General features: G+C 40.5%; 1 protein-coding gene across 8 annotated transcripts in view; it reads right to left on the reverse strand.

Annotated features, from left to right (window-relative positions):
• pdlim5a (PDZ and LIM domain 5a) overlaps positions 1–17,212 on the reverse strand; it is a 214,138-nt gene that overhangs the window by 74,648 nt on the left and 122,278 nt on the right. For 2 of the 8 annotated variants that reach the window (XM_034170422.1, XM_034170421.1), the window contains exons 6-9: positions 16,156–16,176; positions 16,028–16,045; positions 15,519–15,691; positions 15,345–15,381 (exon numbers count right to left, since the gene is read on the reverse strand). In XM_034170422.1, the coding sequence (XP_034026313.1) occupies positions 15,345–15,381; positions 15,519–15,691; positions 16,028–16,045; positions 16,156–16,176 (249 nt within the window). The remainder of the gene's footprint in view (positions 1–15,344; positions 15,382–15,518; positions 15,692–16,027; positions 16,046–16,155; positions 16,177–17,212) is intronic. The other 6 variants (XM_034170425.1, XM_034170424.1, XM_034170419.1 and 3 more) reach the window with 4 other exon arrangements.

Raw genomic sequence — 17,212 nt, forward strand, 5'->3', positions numbered from 1 at the left:
CAGTAGAACCGGAGGTGTGGGGTGATGTGCCCCTGCACGTGTGAGTGTGCGTGAACATACTATGAAGGAGCCACGCTGTTGCTGCGCTCGATCGATCTGCAGTCGTCCTGTGCTTTTAATATTTAACACTCCTGCCAAGAACCCTCATCCAGATGGCTACAGTAGTTTCTACTTTGATGTCAACTTGGCTTGGTCAATAGTTCCTAATATGGCATTAGCTAAAGATTTTGCTACTTCGTACAGTGTTCAAAATACAGCACCCACCAGATTGGAAGTGGTCAAAGTATAAGAGGTCTGTTAGAAAAGTATCGGACCTTATTCTTTTTTGCAAAAACCTGATGTATTTGAATCAAGCCTGCTTGCATGAGCCAACCTTGAACCTTCGTGCGCATATGTGAATTTTTTCACGCCTGTCGATTGCGTCAGTTGCTGGCAAGCAACGTTTGAGTGAGGACATGTGCAGCACACTGGGCGGATTTTTATTGCAAGGAAAATGACGGAATGAGTGCAGCAGCGCCACATCAAATTTTACCAGAAACTGAGCGACAGCCAGGTGGAAACCATTCGGAAGATTCAGACAGCTTTCAGTGATGATGATATGTGAATCACACAGATTAAGGAGTGGTACAGCCGGTTTAAAGACATCCACACAACGGTGGAGAGCGAGTGGAAATTAAATAAAACAAGTAAGGATAACGCCGTTACCCTTACTTGTTTTATTTAATTTCCACTCTTTCTGTCTATCATGTAAACTACAACAGATGTGACATCAGCCAGCACGGCTGGCTCATTAATTTCTCACTGTGCCGTGCGCGCACAGACGCTGGCCATATCTTGGAACGTCATCGATAACAAACTGAACTTTAGGGCAAACTGCGATGCTGTGTACAAAAAGGGACGTCAGCGCCTGTATTGTCTGAGAAAACTGTCCCCTTTTAACACTGACAGGACCATGCTGACCTTGTTTTATCATGCTTTTATAAAATCAGTTGCCCTTTTGTCTTGTTTCATGGTTTGGAAGCATGTCTCTCAAAAACAAAAATTGTTTAAACCAAATTGTGAAATGGTCGAGCAAGGTGATTGGAGAGACTCAGCTCCATCCAGAATCCCTGTATGTTAAGCAGGTACAGAGACAACTCCCACTCTATTCATGGTGAGTTCCAGATGCTCCCATCAGGTCAGAGGTTTAGGGTACCAGCTTGTAAAACCAAATGTTACAAAAACAGCTTTGTGCCAGCAGCCATCAAGTCTATTAACAAGTAACAGGAACGCCAATATAACTTATGTATTTATTTTTTGTATAGTTTCTTTTACCTTGTTTTTAATGAACAGCACATTTTTAATCCTTTGGCTTGGTATGATATGTTTTTAGACTTTTTAATCTATTGATGTTTTAACTCATCTTGTTTTTTATTTATCTTGGGGTCATCCTTTGTTGTTCTTTTACCCTTAGCACTGTCATCACTTTGTCTTGTTCTGTGTTGATCTGTGTGTTTACAAAACAAGATGACTCACTCACTGTAAACCAAATTTACCCAAGGGTATAATAAATTGAATCTGAATCTGAACGGTCTGAGTCAATATGCAAGTTTGAATGTATTTTGTATGAAAATTAAAGGGAAACAAATAAGTAAAAATAATCAAAATTGGTTGAATATAAATGTAAAAAAAAATGTTTGTCATGTCAGGGCAAGCCCTGACATGACAAGTGTACCTAAAAATGAAAAAAATATATATATTGTTCAAACAGGCATATTGTGCTTCGGCCTGTAGGCTGTGATAGCATCTCTATCTGGTTTTAATCATAATTGACATGATATTAAATTAAATATCACTGTGTCCATTTCAGTTTGGCGTTTTGGAGTTGCTTTAATTTAAATAATCTTTTGTTACACATTTTATTTATTAGATAAACATCTGAGTTCTAGTCATTAAACAGAAAGAAGGCGAGTGGAAGACCACATCACCTCTAACCCGTGCAGGACAGCCCTGAGCCGTAACATTAGCCAACCAGCGGGTAAACGTCATCTGTGCCATTCACCCCTTAGTGCTGATATAATGTGTGAATACCAGCACAAAGAATTTACCTTGACTTCTGAGAACATCTGTGATGTGTGAGAAATGGTAACATTGTATTAAATCTTCATCTGGGACACAAAATCATCTCCAGACTTTATACTGTGCAAATTAATTAAGGATAGGAGAGCTCCTTCAGGCTCAGCATAATGTAGGAGTCAGTTACCGTAGTAACTAACCCAGAGTTTGAGTAAGATCTCTTTTGTAGAGCAGAAAGCCCAAGGATTGCCTCATGTCAAGTTTAACAAACTCAAAGGTTTAATGTAACTTTTTTTTTTATTGGAATATTGCCAACACACATTCCTGGAACAGTGACATTAAAATAATCAATTTACCTGAAGGATGTCAATACTGAATACTGAACTGGTGATATGTCGCTTATACAAATATGGAGTTGAAATGCACAGGTAGGACTAATTATTTTTTAAAAACCCACTAACTGTCACTGAACAGAAATTGCTCTGATACATGTGCATCAAGGTTAAATGTTAACAGTCATATAAATGTATTGCTGGGACCATCATGCCATAGTGAAAGGGTTATTGGCCTCAACCTTTGCTTTGTTTGTGCTGTCCTCTAGTGGTGCCATGGGAAAGCTGCCAGAAAAAGGTTGGTCACCATTTTCAATGTGCTCACAGTCCTAAATGGACCTTTTGTGGGTTGTGCTACAAGCTCATGTTCTACTGAGATCAATGGACCCCTCAGCAGTTGACAGTTGTGTAAATCTGTGAAGCAGCTGCTCTCTGGGTAAGGACAGAATGCAAACACAACAATCCTCTGGTGCTTGTTGCTGGATCATAAATGGATGAGCGCTATGATCATTTAGCGGACACGGGCACCGAGTGTAAAAATGACAATTACATTGGTTGGAAACTCGCAATGACCTTTGCACTGGGCCGTGCACTTCTTTGTGTAGAATGTACAATCAGGCTCTCGAACATTTGGAAAATACAGTATGATGTCATCTTTAGGATGTTGGAGAGGTGAGAATGAGTCATTTGGACTGTGTGGTTGATCCTAAAGACCAGCTGTGGGTGTCATGGCTCCATTATTCAGAAAGAGAAAGTGTTTTTGTGAAACATATTACTTGGTCATGAAATAATGTGTAGAAGATCACAGATTATAGAGTTTATGAGTCTTGACTAAAAAAAGTAAGGCTAGTATGTTTGAATACAGTCAGAAGTGTGACAAAAATATGCAAACACATTTATTCTTAAATTCATGTTGTGAAATTAGTGTCACTGATGTATCTGAAACAGCCAGAGTACATGTGCACATGCTCATGTGTGACAGTTTATATGTGATCTGTTAAATTGGCATTCGTTTTACAGGAGGCTCACTGAAGTCAGCGAGCTGTTTAAACAGTGTAATAGTATAATTAATTATATTTCAATGTGGTTGTATTTCTAAATTTCTCTAAAAACTTGTCCATTCGACAAGTTAATCTGACTTGCTTTGTTACATTAAAGCAACTTGTGTTTTGTTTTTTTGTTTTTTCATGTTGAACTGGAGTTGACTCTGCCAAGTTTAAATTAAATAAAGAACCAGTAAATACTCAGGTCCATCCAAATAATAAATGGCACCAATAGATCCAACGTCCTGTCCATTACTCTCAAAAATCAACAACAGACAACATGCTGTTTAAAAAATGGCTAATGGACATTCAATAAGACAAATGACCCTGAAATTCCCGTAGTCTGTTTATACCCATGGGTGTACCAACTACAGTATAATGCCAAGACTTCTCTATGAAACAAAGATAAGAACTGAGACAAATACAACAAATCAGTTGCAACGATCATGCAGATCATCAAAAGCAAGTCTTGATGGGAGCCCGCATGGTTAAAAGGCTGTATTATCCTTAATTTGCATTGGTGAAACACAGTTGATTTATTCTTGAGGCTTAAAGTAAACACATACTGATAGAGGAAAAACAACTTTTTACAGTCACTGATGATGGAGGGAAGAATTTTTTTTAAACATCATGCCATGATGATTCTGGTAAATATGGCACATCACATCAGCAGACTAAATGTCGCATCCACTCACCTGGGATGTTCATCATGTACAATGGGTAAAGAGTTCAGGCCACTCAAAATTAGCCACAGTCTGTGGTCATAGTCAAAACATTCTCAGGGTTTTTTCTTTGCCACTGTCACCAACATGCTTGCTCTGAGGGGACTGTGAGGTGCCCCTCAGATGAACTGCCACAGGACAAAACACCATCTCTGTGAAGGGTTGTACAAACTGGAACAGCCTTCCAACAAGGATACGAGACAGTCCCACCGAGTGCTTTTAAAAATGAGCTTAAAAAATGCCTCAAAAACAATCAAACTTGTCAACACAGGTGAGATGTATTGTACATAATCTCATGTTTTGTTTTAATTTATTTATTGTAATTATTGTTTGTTGTTGTGTGTCTGAGGACTACAGATGGAAAGTAGCTTTTAGCTAAATCTGGCATATTTACACTAAGGCATGAAAATGTACAAAGTGTTCATTAATGTGCATTGTCCTCATCAAATAAACAATAAAGAAAGAAAGAATAAGGTCTAGTCTAGACGATATTTGTGTATGGCACTTTGAGGTAACATATGTTGTGATTTGGGGCTGTAAAAATAAACTGGATTGAATCATTACAGTTTGCAATGGATGAGGATTTTACAGACTTCATAGATTGTCCAGTAAACGGACAAGAAAAGGCTTGACTCCATCCCTAGAGAGTTTAAAATTCCCACGACCACAAACAACAGAATGACGATGCGTAACAACATCACACAGCTGCTGTGAAAAAAACAAAAAACAAATACATGCCACCCACGGGATTCGAACCTCCAATTTCCAAAAGCTCTGATTACCAGTCAGAAACTTTACAACTGAGCTACCATCACTGTCCTGTAAAAGGTGTGGGAAAATGCCTGATATCAAAAAGGACATGGATGTATTTAAGAAAAAAATAAAACCAACACTATATAAAAACACCGCATCTTATTGAATCCATCTTATCAAGCAGACAATACAAGTATGATCCATCTGTTCCTCTGTAAATGAACCATGGTCACAGACGTACAATCATGAAATGACATGAATGAAGCAGGGCGCTCTTATGTCCACATCTGCTGGCGGCGTGTCCAGCCAGCCCCGTGCACGTGTCCTGCCCGATGCGCGTGTCTTGTGGACGGCGCACTGCGGGACAGACACCGTGTCATGTGGAACAGAGCTCACGTGGGTGGCGTGACATTCAGATCGCCCACTGCGTGTTATGATCTGATGGTCTGTTTCACCCGGGGTAGCCTGTCAACGTGCGTGCTGTGCGCTCTCTGCAGTCCAGCGGATATGCCCCCTGTCAGTTCAGTGCACACACCAATGTGTCACTGTGTCTGTTTGCAAAGACACACTCATGGGGTCACTTAGACAAATTTCACATCAAGCTTGACAGTGATCGTCTGCTGACTGTTGTCGTGTGAATAGTGTGAATGGCCACACATTTTTAAGTGCCAAGCAAGCGGTGTTAGATGTTCCTGTGTGTCAGCTGGAATTTGGCCGACACCTGCCACGAGAGGGTTCGATCGGCTCTCACAGTGCACACTCTGTCTTTCAGCGCTGGTGTGCTCAAATAGTTGTAGCAACAGGTGTACGAGGCATTGGAGGCAGCTATGATTTTACACGTATTGCATACGATTCCTGCTTCATGTGCACTTCATGCGCAATTCGACCACATTTGTCCTATGTGTGAAGGGGCCCTAAAATTTTACACACAATACCCCATAGTGTTGTTATTCATTTGGCTGCTCCCGTTTTTGTTTTGGGTCACCACAGCGGATACAGCCAGATCCACATTGGTATTTGGCACAAGTTTTATGCCGGATGCCCTTCCTGACGCAACTCCAGTCTTACCTGGAGAAACACGCAGCCACTGGTGTTCCAAAGAGGTCTCCCATCCAAGTACTAACCAGATCCTGCACTGCTTAGCTTCTGAGATCTGACAGAATCAGGCTGACACAGAGCAGACCGGCTCCCCATCCAAGCTTGAGAGGTGCTAGAAAGAGGGATAGGCAAAACTGCTCATATACAAAATAAAGTGGCCTTTTTTTGTGGCCAGCCTAAGGTACACCTGTGCAATAATCATGCTGTCAAATCAGCATCTTGATATGCCACATCTGTGAGGTGGGATGGATTATCTTGAGAAGTGCTCACTAACACAGATTTAGTCAAATTTGTGAACAATATTTGAGAGAAATACGCCTTTTGTGTATGCAGAAAATGTTTTAGATCTTTGAGTTCATCTCATGAAAAATGGGAGCAAAAACAAAACTGTTGCATTTCTATTTTTGTTCAGTTTATATCTATCTAGCTATCTATCTATATATTTCAAATAACACCCCACTAACGTGCTAGTTATTATCCTGAGGGGAAAAATTTTTGCATGGCATAATATCTATGTTATTATTATTATGATTATTATTATTATTAATCAAATAACTGTGTGGCCGACAGCATTGCTGAAGTATCAAATTCAGGTGGTGGTCCCCTCATCTATGGTGTCTGAGCTTCTGCAGCATGGGGGAGGCTGCTGCGGCACACTTCTCGGGGGATCGAGTGTGGGAGACGGCCAGGCGGTCTTACTATTAGCCCTTTACGTTGAGAGACATTAAACGCCGGTGCGAGCAGTGTGAGGCCTGCCAGACCCACCTGTGCCCTGTTCCCAGACCGAGAGCACCTATGGGGGTTCTCAGGTTGCTGCCCACTACAGCGGGTGGCGGCAGACATTCTGGAATTGCCTTTGACCTCCAGGGGAAACAGTTCTAGTTCTAGTGGTGGAGGACTATTTCTCCACATTTGTTAATCTGTACACCCTGCCACATCAGACAGCGCAAACTGTGGCTCAGTGCCTGTTTGAGGATTATGTGCCAGTGCATGGGGTCCCTGAAGTTTTTCACAGTGATCTGGGCCACCAGTTTGAGGCAGAGGTGATTCAGAGCCTGTGTCAGCGACTGGGCATACAACCACCGCATACAACCCCAAGTCTGATGGCATGGTGGAATGTCATAACAGGACTCATAGGCTAAAATGTTGCTGTCTCATGGGGGCGAACGGGACTTGTATGTGAAGCAAGTTGCTTTTGCCTACAACACCTCTAAGCATTCCAGTACCCAGTTCACCCCCCTGCTTCCTCATGCACGGGTATGAGGTGCGGGTTCCAGCTGACGTGCATGTGGCGGTGAGTATTCGAGACCACTGGGGTGCGGGGATGCAGGCAGAGTATGTGTCGTCTATGGCAAAGCAGTTGGAGTCATCATTCAGCATGACTAGGCACAATTTGACAAAATTTCATGATCGACAAACTGTACTATGATGACAGTTGCTGTCATTGCACCTATAGTGTGGGTGCACTGGTGTGGTGGAATAATCTCACTGAAAACCGCACCAAGTTGGCACCACACCAGGGAGGCCCTATCGGCTCGCTCAGGTGTTGGCTTCAGGTATGGAAGTTGCACTGACATACCACATTTTTAACCCTCTGGACTCTATGGAACGAGCCCAGGTTGTTCATCATGAAGGCTCAAGCCATACACTCTGCCTTTGCCAATGCATGTGCTGCCTGCTGCTCCTCTTTCCGGCAGTCCCTCTTCGGTTCCTGGTGGGGCTTGGCCAGCCTCCCGGGCACCAGATGTGAAGGTTCAGCCTCAGGCTGTGGGAGAAGATTATGAACTTTGGGGGGATTCGAGAGGATCGATGTGCGCTCAATCTCGTAGGGGGAGAGTGGTGTGATCTCCCTCGCACCTCAAAGACTTTATTAGGTTTTGAGTCCAATTCAGTATATTTTGTTATGGTTTCAGTGTTTGGTGGATGCTATGTTGATCTGGGTATTTGGGAGTCTGTTATGCTGTTTTTTATTTATGTATTTTGTTTGCTGTCATACCAGAAATGGGGATGTTTCTTTTTTTGGGTGGGGGGGTGGTAGTGTAACAGACTTTGCGATGTCTTTGCTTTGTTTACTGTGATGCTGTACAGGGTAATTTTGGCACAGTTGTGTTGCAGTAGAACCGGAGGTGTGGGGTGATGTGCCCCTGCACGTGTGAGTGTGCGTGAACATACTATGAAGGAGCCACGCTGTTGCTGCGCTCGATCGATCTGCAGTCGTCCTGTGCTTTTAATATTTAACACTCCTGCCAAGAACCCTCATCCAGATGGCTACAGTAGTTTCTACTTTGATGTCAACTTGGCTTGGTCAATAGTTCCTAATATGGCATTAGCTAAAGATTTTGCTACTTCGTACAGTGTTCAAAATACAGCACCCACCAGATTGGAAGTGGTCAAAGTATAAGAGGTCTGTTAGAAAAGTATCGGACCTTATTCTTTTTTGCAAAAACCTGATGTATTTGAATCAAGCCTGCTTGCATGAGCCAACCTTGAACCTTCGTGCGCATATGTGAATTTTTTCACGCCTGTCGATTGCGTCAGTTGCTGGCAAGCAACGTTTGAGTGAGGACATGTGCAGCACACTGGGCGGATTTTTATTGCAAGGAAAATGACGGAATGAGTGCAGCAGCGCCACATCAAATTTTACCAGAAACTGAGCGACAGCCAGGTGGAAACCATTCGGAAGATTCAGACAGCTTTCAGTGATGATGATATGTGAATCACACAGATTAAGGAGTGGTACAGCCGGTTTAAAGACATCCACACAACGGTGGAGAGCGAGTGGAAATTAAATAAAACAAGTAAGGATAACGCCGTTACCCTTACTTGTTTTATTTAATTTCCACTCTTTCTGTCTATCATGTAAACTACAACAGATGTGACATCAGCCAGCACGGCTGGCTCATTAATTTCTCACTGTGCCGTGCGCGCACAGACGCTGGCCAGTCATGTTATCAGCTGAGTTGCAGTACACAGTGGTCAGCCCCAATGTTGGAACATGGTGTGTGTGTGGGGGGGGAGCAAACACACTCCACAAGCCATTTGTGTTGGGGGGTGGACATCGAAACTCTTACATGCCATTTGTGTGTGTGGGGGGGGATTCGGCACAGTCACACCCATGGTGTGACTGCGCGAGTGTGCTTGGTGGCACTTAGACATTTTCACAGATAGCTCAAATGTGGTCATCTGCACTCCACTATCATGCCGGGAGTGCAAATAGCCCCGCCTTTTCTAAGTGCCCAGCGAGAGGTGTTGAATGTTCGTGTGTGGCACCTGGAATTTGGCCGACACCAGCAGAGAGGGGGTTAAATGGGCATTTGCAGGGCACTCACTGTCTTTCGGCCGTTGGTGTATGCGAATGGTTGTGGCGACCACTGTATGAGGCATTTGAGGCAGCTCCGATTTTTCATGAGTGGCATGCAATTCCTCCTTTGTGTGCCAGTCGGCTTCAATCGTGTTATGTGTGAAGGGGCCCTATTATACCTCTACTCCCCACTGATTGTCTCAGGTTGCATGAAATTAAACAAGAAAGAAGAAACTAGCCTACAGTAGATGAATATAACAGGAGTACCAGACACAGAGAGAAGGATTCAAGAAAATAAATGACCACTTTATTGGCTGAAATGTCGAATGACTTTTTCATGCTCTCTAGATTCTTAGCTGCTTTACACACAGACAGAGTCTCCAAAGAACACACTATAATCAAATTAGCATAACTGAAGCAATCAAACCTTACAACATAGTTATGAAATAAATGGAAAGGCATAGGATAACTATTTTACATTTCAAGGGCTTTAATGTCTGCATTACAAGCCATTTGTATTATTTATGCTGTCACTTTGCACACTATCAAACAACAACATGCTCACCGAAAAAGACATTCACATGCACCTTACGCCACACGAAATATCATGAAGCACTTCTGTGGCAGTTTGACTCGGAAGCTCTGGGATTATACCGTATATACATATTCAAACATACTGTACTCAAAGAATACAAATTAGGCCAGAAATACATTTTTAAAAGTGTATTCACAACTTTTTTATGTAACCAGAGAGAAAAATGTCTTCACTGATATTCCAGTTTATATAAATCAACACAATAAAGTAACAATTACACACAAACAGGTTGAGGCCATTTGCTATTTTTGATAATTGCTCAAATAGATTTCAGTTCTTCCAGTGCAATCACAAACACATGTAAAAGGCCATGCAGGTGACACAACATGTAGTCACACACTGTACCTGCTGTTTGCAATGCTCAGCCACCTTACCTGGGCTTTTCAATGTATGCTGCATTTCAGGACATTTTAAAGACCGTTTCCTTGCATATTTATAAGTCTGAACATCACCATCATGCCTCATGCAGGACTAAAGATAAGATCTATGTTCTGTCTTTACATGTAATAACTTATCATTTATCTTTTACATTTGTCTTATTTTAGATGTATTCCTAGAAATAGAAATATAATCTACACAATGCTTTGAGCAACTTGTGAGAATGCTTTCAAATAATAATGTCATATATATGATCCATTTATCAATGAACAACATACAAAGTGTGTACATTTGTTTGTTTATTTAAATAAACCAAATGAATGAATGAATTAAAACTGCATCAACTGTCCATGATGATATGACAGGTCCCTGGACAGAGATGTCTGGCAATGCCCATACCTTTGGACCTAACAAAGGTCCAAGGTCTTGGGGTTCTGAGGATACCTTACAGTATGGTTTTCAGGTATGGACTCTAATCAGTGACTTAAGGTGTTGACGGGATGTCTTTGCTACTAAGTCTCTGTGTATGACTCGAAAAACTTTGCGTCAAACAAACAGATATATAGGGAGTCTCCAATGAAAGGTATCACTTGCATTCTGAAAAAACAACTATGACATTTTCCCCATGTGGTGCATTTTGCTGGGCATGATCCAGCACACAGGGGACTCAGTGGTGAGGACCCCAGCAACTGGAAAATGCCAATGTTCGCATATGACCTGGCTGCAGCAGATATATGCCTACTTTCTAAAGGTGGTGATAGAACGGCTGACTGTCAAGGTGGTTGCCACCCAGGACCCCAGGCAGTTCCATCATGTGGTGCTGTGTGATCATGATGAATTATCAGAGTTGCATTTGACACAGTTCATCATTTAACATAGTTATGTTGTGAATTAACCATAGTTATTCTGTTGATTTAGTCTCCGTTGCTTGTGTTTCTTCAATTAATCCCAAACTGATTTGATGTTTTGTTTTTTTAAATCAGGAATACACTCCAGTGGTTGCAGGACTTATTATTCTTTTCACTGATGACAGATCTTGATGTGTTTTGCTGTTTGTTTGGGGTTGTTGAATTTGGAAGAAACCAGGGGCTTTGTCTTAATGGTATTATATGATGAATAAGTGTCTGAAGAGCATTCATTCTGACCAAAATCACAACTCCCTCAGCAGGAATGCTGCTTTAACCTTCAAAGGACCTCCACCATGCTTCACAGCTGCTCAGTGATACCCATCGCTCTGTCACTCTCAAAACATTCAAGTCATTTTATAGCACGAAATCACAACAAAAGGCGCTTCACAAGAAGGAACAATCTGCCTTCAGTTACAGTCTTACATTTCAAATTTGTGACTCATCAGACCTGAGCAACTGATGTCACGTTTGTGCACACTTGATTTATTTGACCTTGTTTTGCTTTTTGGCTGCATGTCTTCCATTAAGACCACTTCTGACCAGGTGCCTTTGGACTATACTGTAGATGGGACAACTACGGTCCCTGTGTTATGCCAAGAGTGAGTTGGTGGTTTTTCTGAAGAGCATCTGATTGTGAAGGGAAGCTTCACTGAGATTTTTTTTTTCCACTGACCAATGCGTCAACAATACAATCCACATCACTGCCAAAGATTCTCACGGGCAAAATTTTTTGGCTATGAGAATTTTTGGCATGGTGTCTTGTTGCTGTGCTCTGTCTTGTGTGTGTGTGTGTGTGTGTGTGTGTGTGTGTGTGTGTGTGTGTGTGTGTGTGTGTGTGTGTGTGTGTGTGTGTGTGTGTGTGTGTGTGTGTGTGTGTGTGTGTGTGTGTGTGTGTGTGTGTGTGTGTGTTTTACATTGAACTGTCTTTGGCAACATCAAATCATTGTTTTTTGCTGTTTTATTCCTCTTCCACAGCTGTTTTTGTTTTAGTTCATGATGGTCTGATCTGTAACTTGAGTACTTACCATATTCTGGATCATACCGTGGCTCATTAGCACTGGTTTGGTAGTACTATTTAACCCTTTAATATCCTCACATTCTTCTATTGAATGTAGTAGATATCATTACACTCTACTGAAGGGTTGAGTCGAACATTAAAGGGTTAAGTAGGTACTGAACTATATACCTACAAAGACCTGGACCATCAAGTGCACTGGGGAGAACTGATGTTTTAAACACAGTGGATGATCACATCTAAAAGTGAACTGATTTTTTTATTTATTTATTTTTTCTGTCTTTGCACTTTGTATATTGCTCATTGATGAATAAAAAATAGTCAAAGCATTCTTTCTGGAAGCACCCTCACTTTGCAAAACCTTCCAATAGTATCTGTATTTCACAAACAATCTGTGGAATTTACATAAAAATAAATCTTTAAACAAACATATTGGCCCAAATATAATGCAGTCCTTTGTTTAAATTACAAATACAGCTGAAAAATTGGAGTCATCTTATATTCACAGAATACACTTTTTGAAGTTACATTCACAATGGCAGGACAAGGCAAATACCTGTGAAATGAATGAGCCTCTCAGCACCATTATATGGCTATTTTGTCATGCTCACAAACAGCACTTCTTGTCCCCGCAAAATTTTATTTCAACAGTGGGCCAATGTTACTTTTGCTGCTGAAACTGCATCAGGAGAGCTTTTATCTTCTTAAAGACACCAGCATAATCACACTGCATCATATGCTTTTTTGTTGTTGTTTGTTTGTTTACTTCCACCTGTTTCTCCCCCTTGGACCAAATTTTCAGGGGAACTGTTGCTCATGCACATTACAAAAAAAAAAAAAAACAGAACAAAACAAAAAACTCATTCTATTTGTTTCTGGCAATTGAAACAGCTGCCAGAAGATATCTGAGGACTTTTCTGCATTTACCCATCTGAAAAGTCCTCAAAGTATGTCACCAAGCTTACATCATTGCTCAAATGGTAAGCCTGTCCAGAACGTTTCACCTATGAAGAATTGACTGATGTATGATGATTTGATGCGTCAAGGTAAGCCAGGCTGCACTGTTTTTATTGTACCCCTTTTTTCTGCATGAGTACTTCATGCAGTCTAGCCAGTTTTCTACTCTTTGTATGCATTCATTAGTATTATTTCAAATAAAACCTTTTTCTTTTTTAAAAATAGACTTGGTCATCAGAAAGTATTTTCACAAAAATATGTCTTGAAATTGGGGGTTGTCTTATAATTAGGGCCATCTTATATTCAGGCCAATTTGGTGTAACCATATCATTGCAGAAGGCTCAATACAGATTAACGTCTGTATAATTTGGGCCTTTGAGATTTAGATTGTTTAATTTAAAAATGTGACATTCTTTGTCTAGTATTGTCTTAAACATCTAATTAAAAGTCTAGGCAAGTGCAATAACTGAAGAATGAGCTCTGACACACATTCAACACATACTGACACTCACTCCAGTTGTCTTTTTCTCACTTTGCTTAATCCCCTCAGTGAATAAATTAAAATAAAATAAATCTGAAAGTGCCTCATGAAGCTGATAAAGTTTTCACATACAACCGGACCCTCACATACACACATTCTGCTGGACATTTAGGGTACGTGCAGACACTCCATGGTGCCAGTCTCTCAGCTCGGTGTACTTAGGGCCAATCACCAACCGAGTGCTGGTCTTGTTCACTCTGCCATTCCAGGACACGCGAGTAAGAAGACAAGAGAAAAGAAAAGAAAAGAAAAGAAAAGAGAGAGATCAAAAGGAAAAGAACGTTTTAAAAGAATTTGCTCCACCCACACTGTGGTGCAGTTTAAGCTGTGACACATGCAATGCTTTGTGGCACGGCACAAGGCGTTCACACACAAATAGATGAATGGAGTTGGGTAGTACTGTATTACATGTAATTGGTATTATGCAATCAGATTCCAAAACATAAGTTATCTATAATCAGACTTGATTACATTGAAAAAAAAATCTGATTATAGTTACATAGTCATTGGTTGTCTGATTACATTTTTATTATTAAAATATGGTAATTTTTAAATTATGAAACTTTTTCAATGATCCAGTGTTATGAACTCAACTAGAAGAGTACTAGAAGCAGCTCTACCATGGAGCCATTAGAGTTCAATCTTGCTGCTGGAACCTCAATTTCCATGAGGGAGTCTTCCTAAGGGATTAATAAACTTCTATCTAATCTAATCTAATCTATCAAATAAAAACAATTTTCAGATCATTTAAAAAGATGTTTTGTGATACTTTGTTTTAATTTAGAATTTAATTCATAATTTATTATGATCTAAAGAGGAAAAAGTATTTATCATTGTGTGCATTTTTTAGTATGAAGTGCAAACATAACTGATTACATTTCAAAGTAATCTGACCTAACTCTGGAGATGGGAATGCACTGGAACTATTTGAATGCAGAGACCACCATAAAAAAGAAAGAAAAAAAAAAGAAGAAAAAACAAACAAAACAAAACTGATCATCAGTAGAGAAAAGAAAGAAATCCATTTTCGGCATCAATCATCCGTTTTATGTGGAAATGCTGCTGATGAATTATAGTTAATAAACCGGCACATCAAAACATACATGCAGAGTTTCGACAAGTTATCACAAATGATCACAGATACACACTGACCAAAAGCCTCACCACACAACACCAACAGAAATGCACAGCCAGTGGCTCACAGCACAGAGTCCCACCACAACCCTGACACAGACACGTTAAACAACATGCAACACTGCAACGTCCACAACAAACACACAAGCAGTCAGCATATAACAAGCTGAGCTACCGATGTCAAAGTATTTTAAATAAATCTTCAGCAGACGGGAGTTTAATTAAAAAAAGAAAAAAAAAAGAAATTGCTTTTGAATTTTTTTGGAGAACCTAATATTCTGTGCAGAGTCCAGAGATCTGGTTTTGAGCTCAGCGGCTCAGGAATGATAAGTTTATTTATGCTTCAGTCACACAGCTGGAGTGAGCATTCCAAATTATGATATTACCTGGAATATACAGTATATCAGACCTCCACACACTGCTGACAGCCACACAGCCACAAAACTAATGATGGCATGATTCATCACAACTACAATGCACAGGATGCAGCATTCTCACTGCTGTGCACTTACTTTGTCTTCTTGGCCTCATCAGCAACCTCATTTTGAACTGCACAGGAGAGAGCATGAGCATCCATCAGTACGTTGTGGAAAATATAACCAATAAGTTTACAGTCTTTTAATTTAGAAAAAAAAGTCTGTGAACAGAATGATGCACATGTGCGCAAATCTGTTCGTTAGACGTACCGTTCTCGGTGCCAGTGATCTGAGCCAGAATCCTGAAGGATCTGGACTGGGTGGTGCCGGTGCGTGGGCGCCAGTCCTCTGTGTCTTCCATGATGCGTTTCCTGCTGGCATCAGCGTGAGTGGGCACGTGGTAAAAATGAATGTCCGTGTCCACCACATGTTTCCTGGGAGGCCTGAGTAAAGTTACAAGACTTATTTAACACATTATGCCTTTACACATGACATATGAAAAGCTACAATCAGCATTTAATAAGTAATTATTTTAACGTGAGCGTGCTGCACTGTATCTCAGTATTATTAATCCCAGCAGTTGAGAAGCAAACCCTTGTTCAGCTCCAGAAGATAACTGCACACAACACATGAAGGTGTTAAGATGAATGAGATTTCATCGATTAGATGTTTAGATGACGGGTTAAATGAGACCTAATGTGGCACCATGTGTTATCAGATGAGGACGAAAGGGGAGAAAACTGACACCACAAGTTACTATCATAGTTTGGATCTGATACCTGGGTGGCTGAGGTTTTCTTTGAAACAATTATGAAAAAAGAAAGAACACAAGAGAAATATGTCAAACTAAATCCAAGAACAAAACAGCATTCTTAAGGAAGCATTCTAGTGATATGAGATGACTTACTTCAAAATATTTTGAGGTCCACTAAAGAGGAGGTGATGCAGAAGAAGAAGAAGAGAATATTAAGATTTTAAAAAAGCAGCACTAACAATAGAAGAAAAGGTTAGTAATAGGAGAGAAGAAAGTGTAGGAATGAAAGCAGAAAACAAATACACAGAATAGAAATACAGTGTAGAGATATTTGATTTAATTCCGTTCCATCGCCAACCACACGGTGGTGCTGCTGATTTGACTAGATTTATTTGGTGAAGGACTGGCTCATGCTATGGAGAATTTAGGAAATAAAATAATGTTGAACAGCGATTTGTCTTGTGTGATTTGTGCATTTATGAATTTTGGTGTACTGGACAGTGGCAAAAAGATAAAATAAATGAGGTAATGGAAGACATTGATACATACACATGAGTGTACTGTGAATAGCTCCATAGCTATAAATACCCACAGAGGAACTCACCTAGCAGACTGATCCTACTGACCTATGACGCCTGTCAACACTGTGATGTGAGCATGACCAACAATACACTCCATATGGCCCTCTGTCATTATCAATACTTACAATTTCGAGTGAAGGTAAAAACAGGCTTCAGATTATGTATTGCATCATGTAGGCTTTGACAGGTTGATTTCATCAGCTACATACATCAGCACATCTCATATAAAATATACAAATTAAATTAAACTATAAAACAAACGCTGCTCTACAACATTTGTTCCTTCTGCCATTAAGCTGCTAAATGCAGAGTAGCCACTTTTTCTAGAACAAATAGGTCTTGCACTATCCTGTGGGGAGGTAATGTTCTAGTGGTTAAGCGTCAGGCTTGAGACCAGGCATTATTGTAAAGCGCTTTGAGCGTCTGATGCAGATTGAAAAGCGCTATATAAATGCAGTCCATTTACCATTTTATCCCCATGACAGGCACAGTTGCAGAATGTAACTGGCTGGTTCAATTACAAGCACATATGCACTTCAGCTTTACTTATTTTCGTATTTAGCCCATTTCTTACTGCTTTTATTCTGGTCTTACTTATTAGACTTTTCTTCTTGAACTCATTTTTAAGT

This window comes from Thalassophryne amazonica, chromosome 5, assembly GCF_902500255.1.
Source record: "Thalassophryne amazonica chromosome 5, fThaAma1.1, whole genome shotgun sequence".
Taxonomy (NCBI): Eukaryota; Metazoa; Chordata; class Actinopteri; order Batrachoidiformes; family Batrachoididae; genus Thalassophryne; species Thalassophryne amazonica.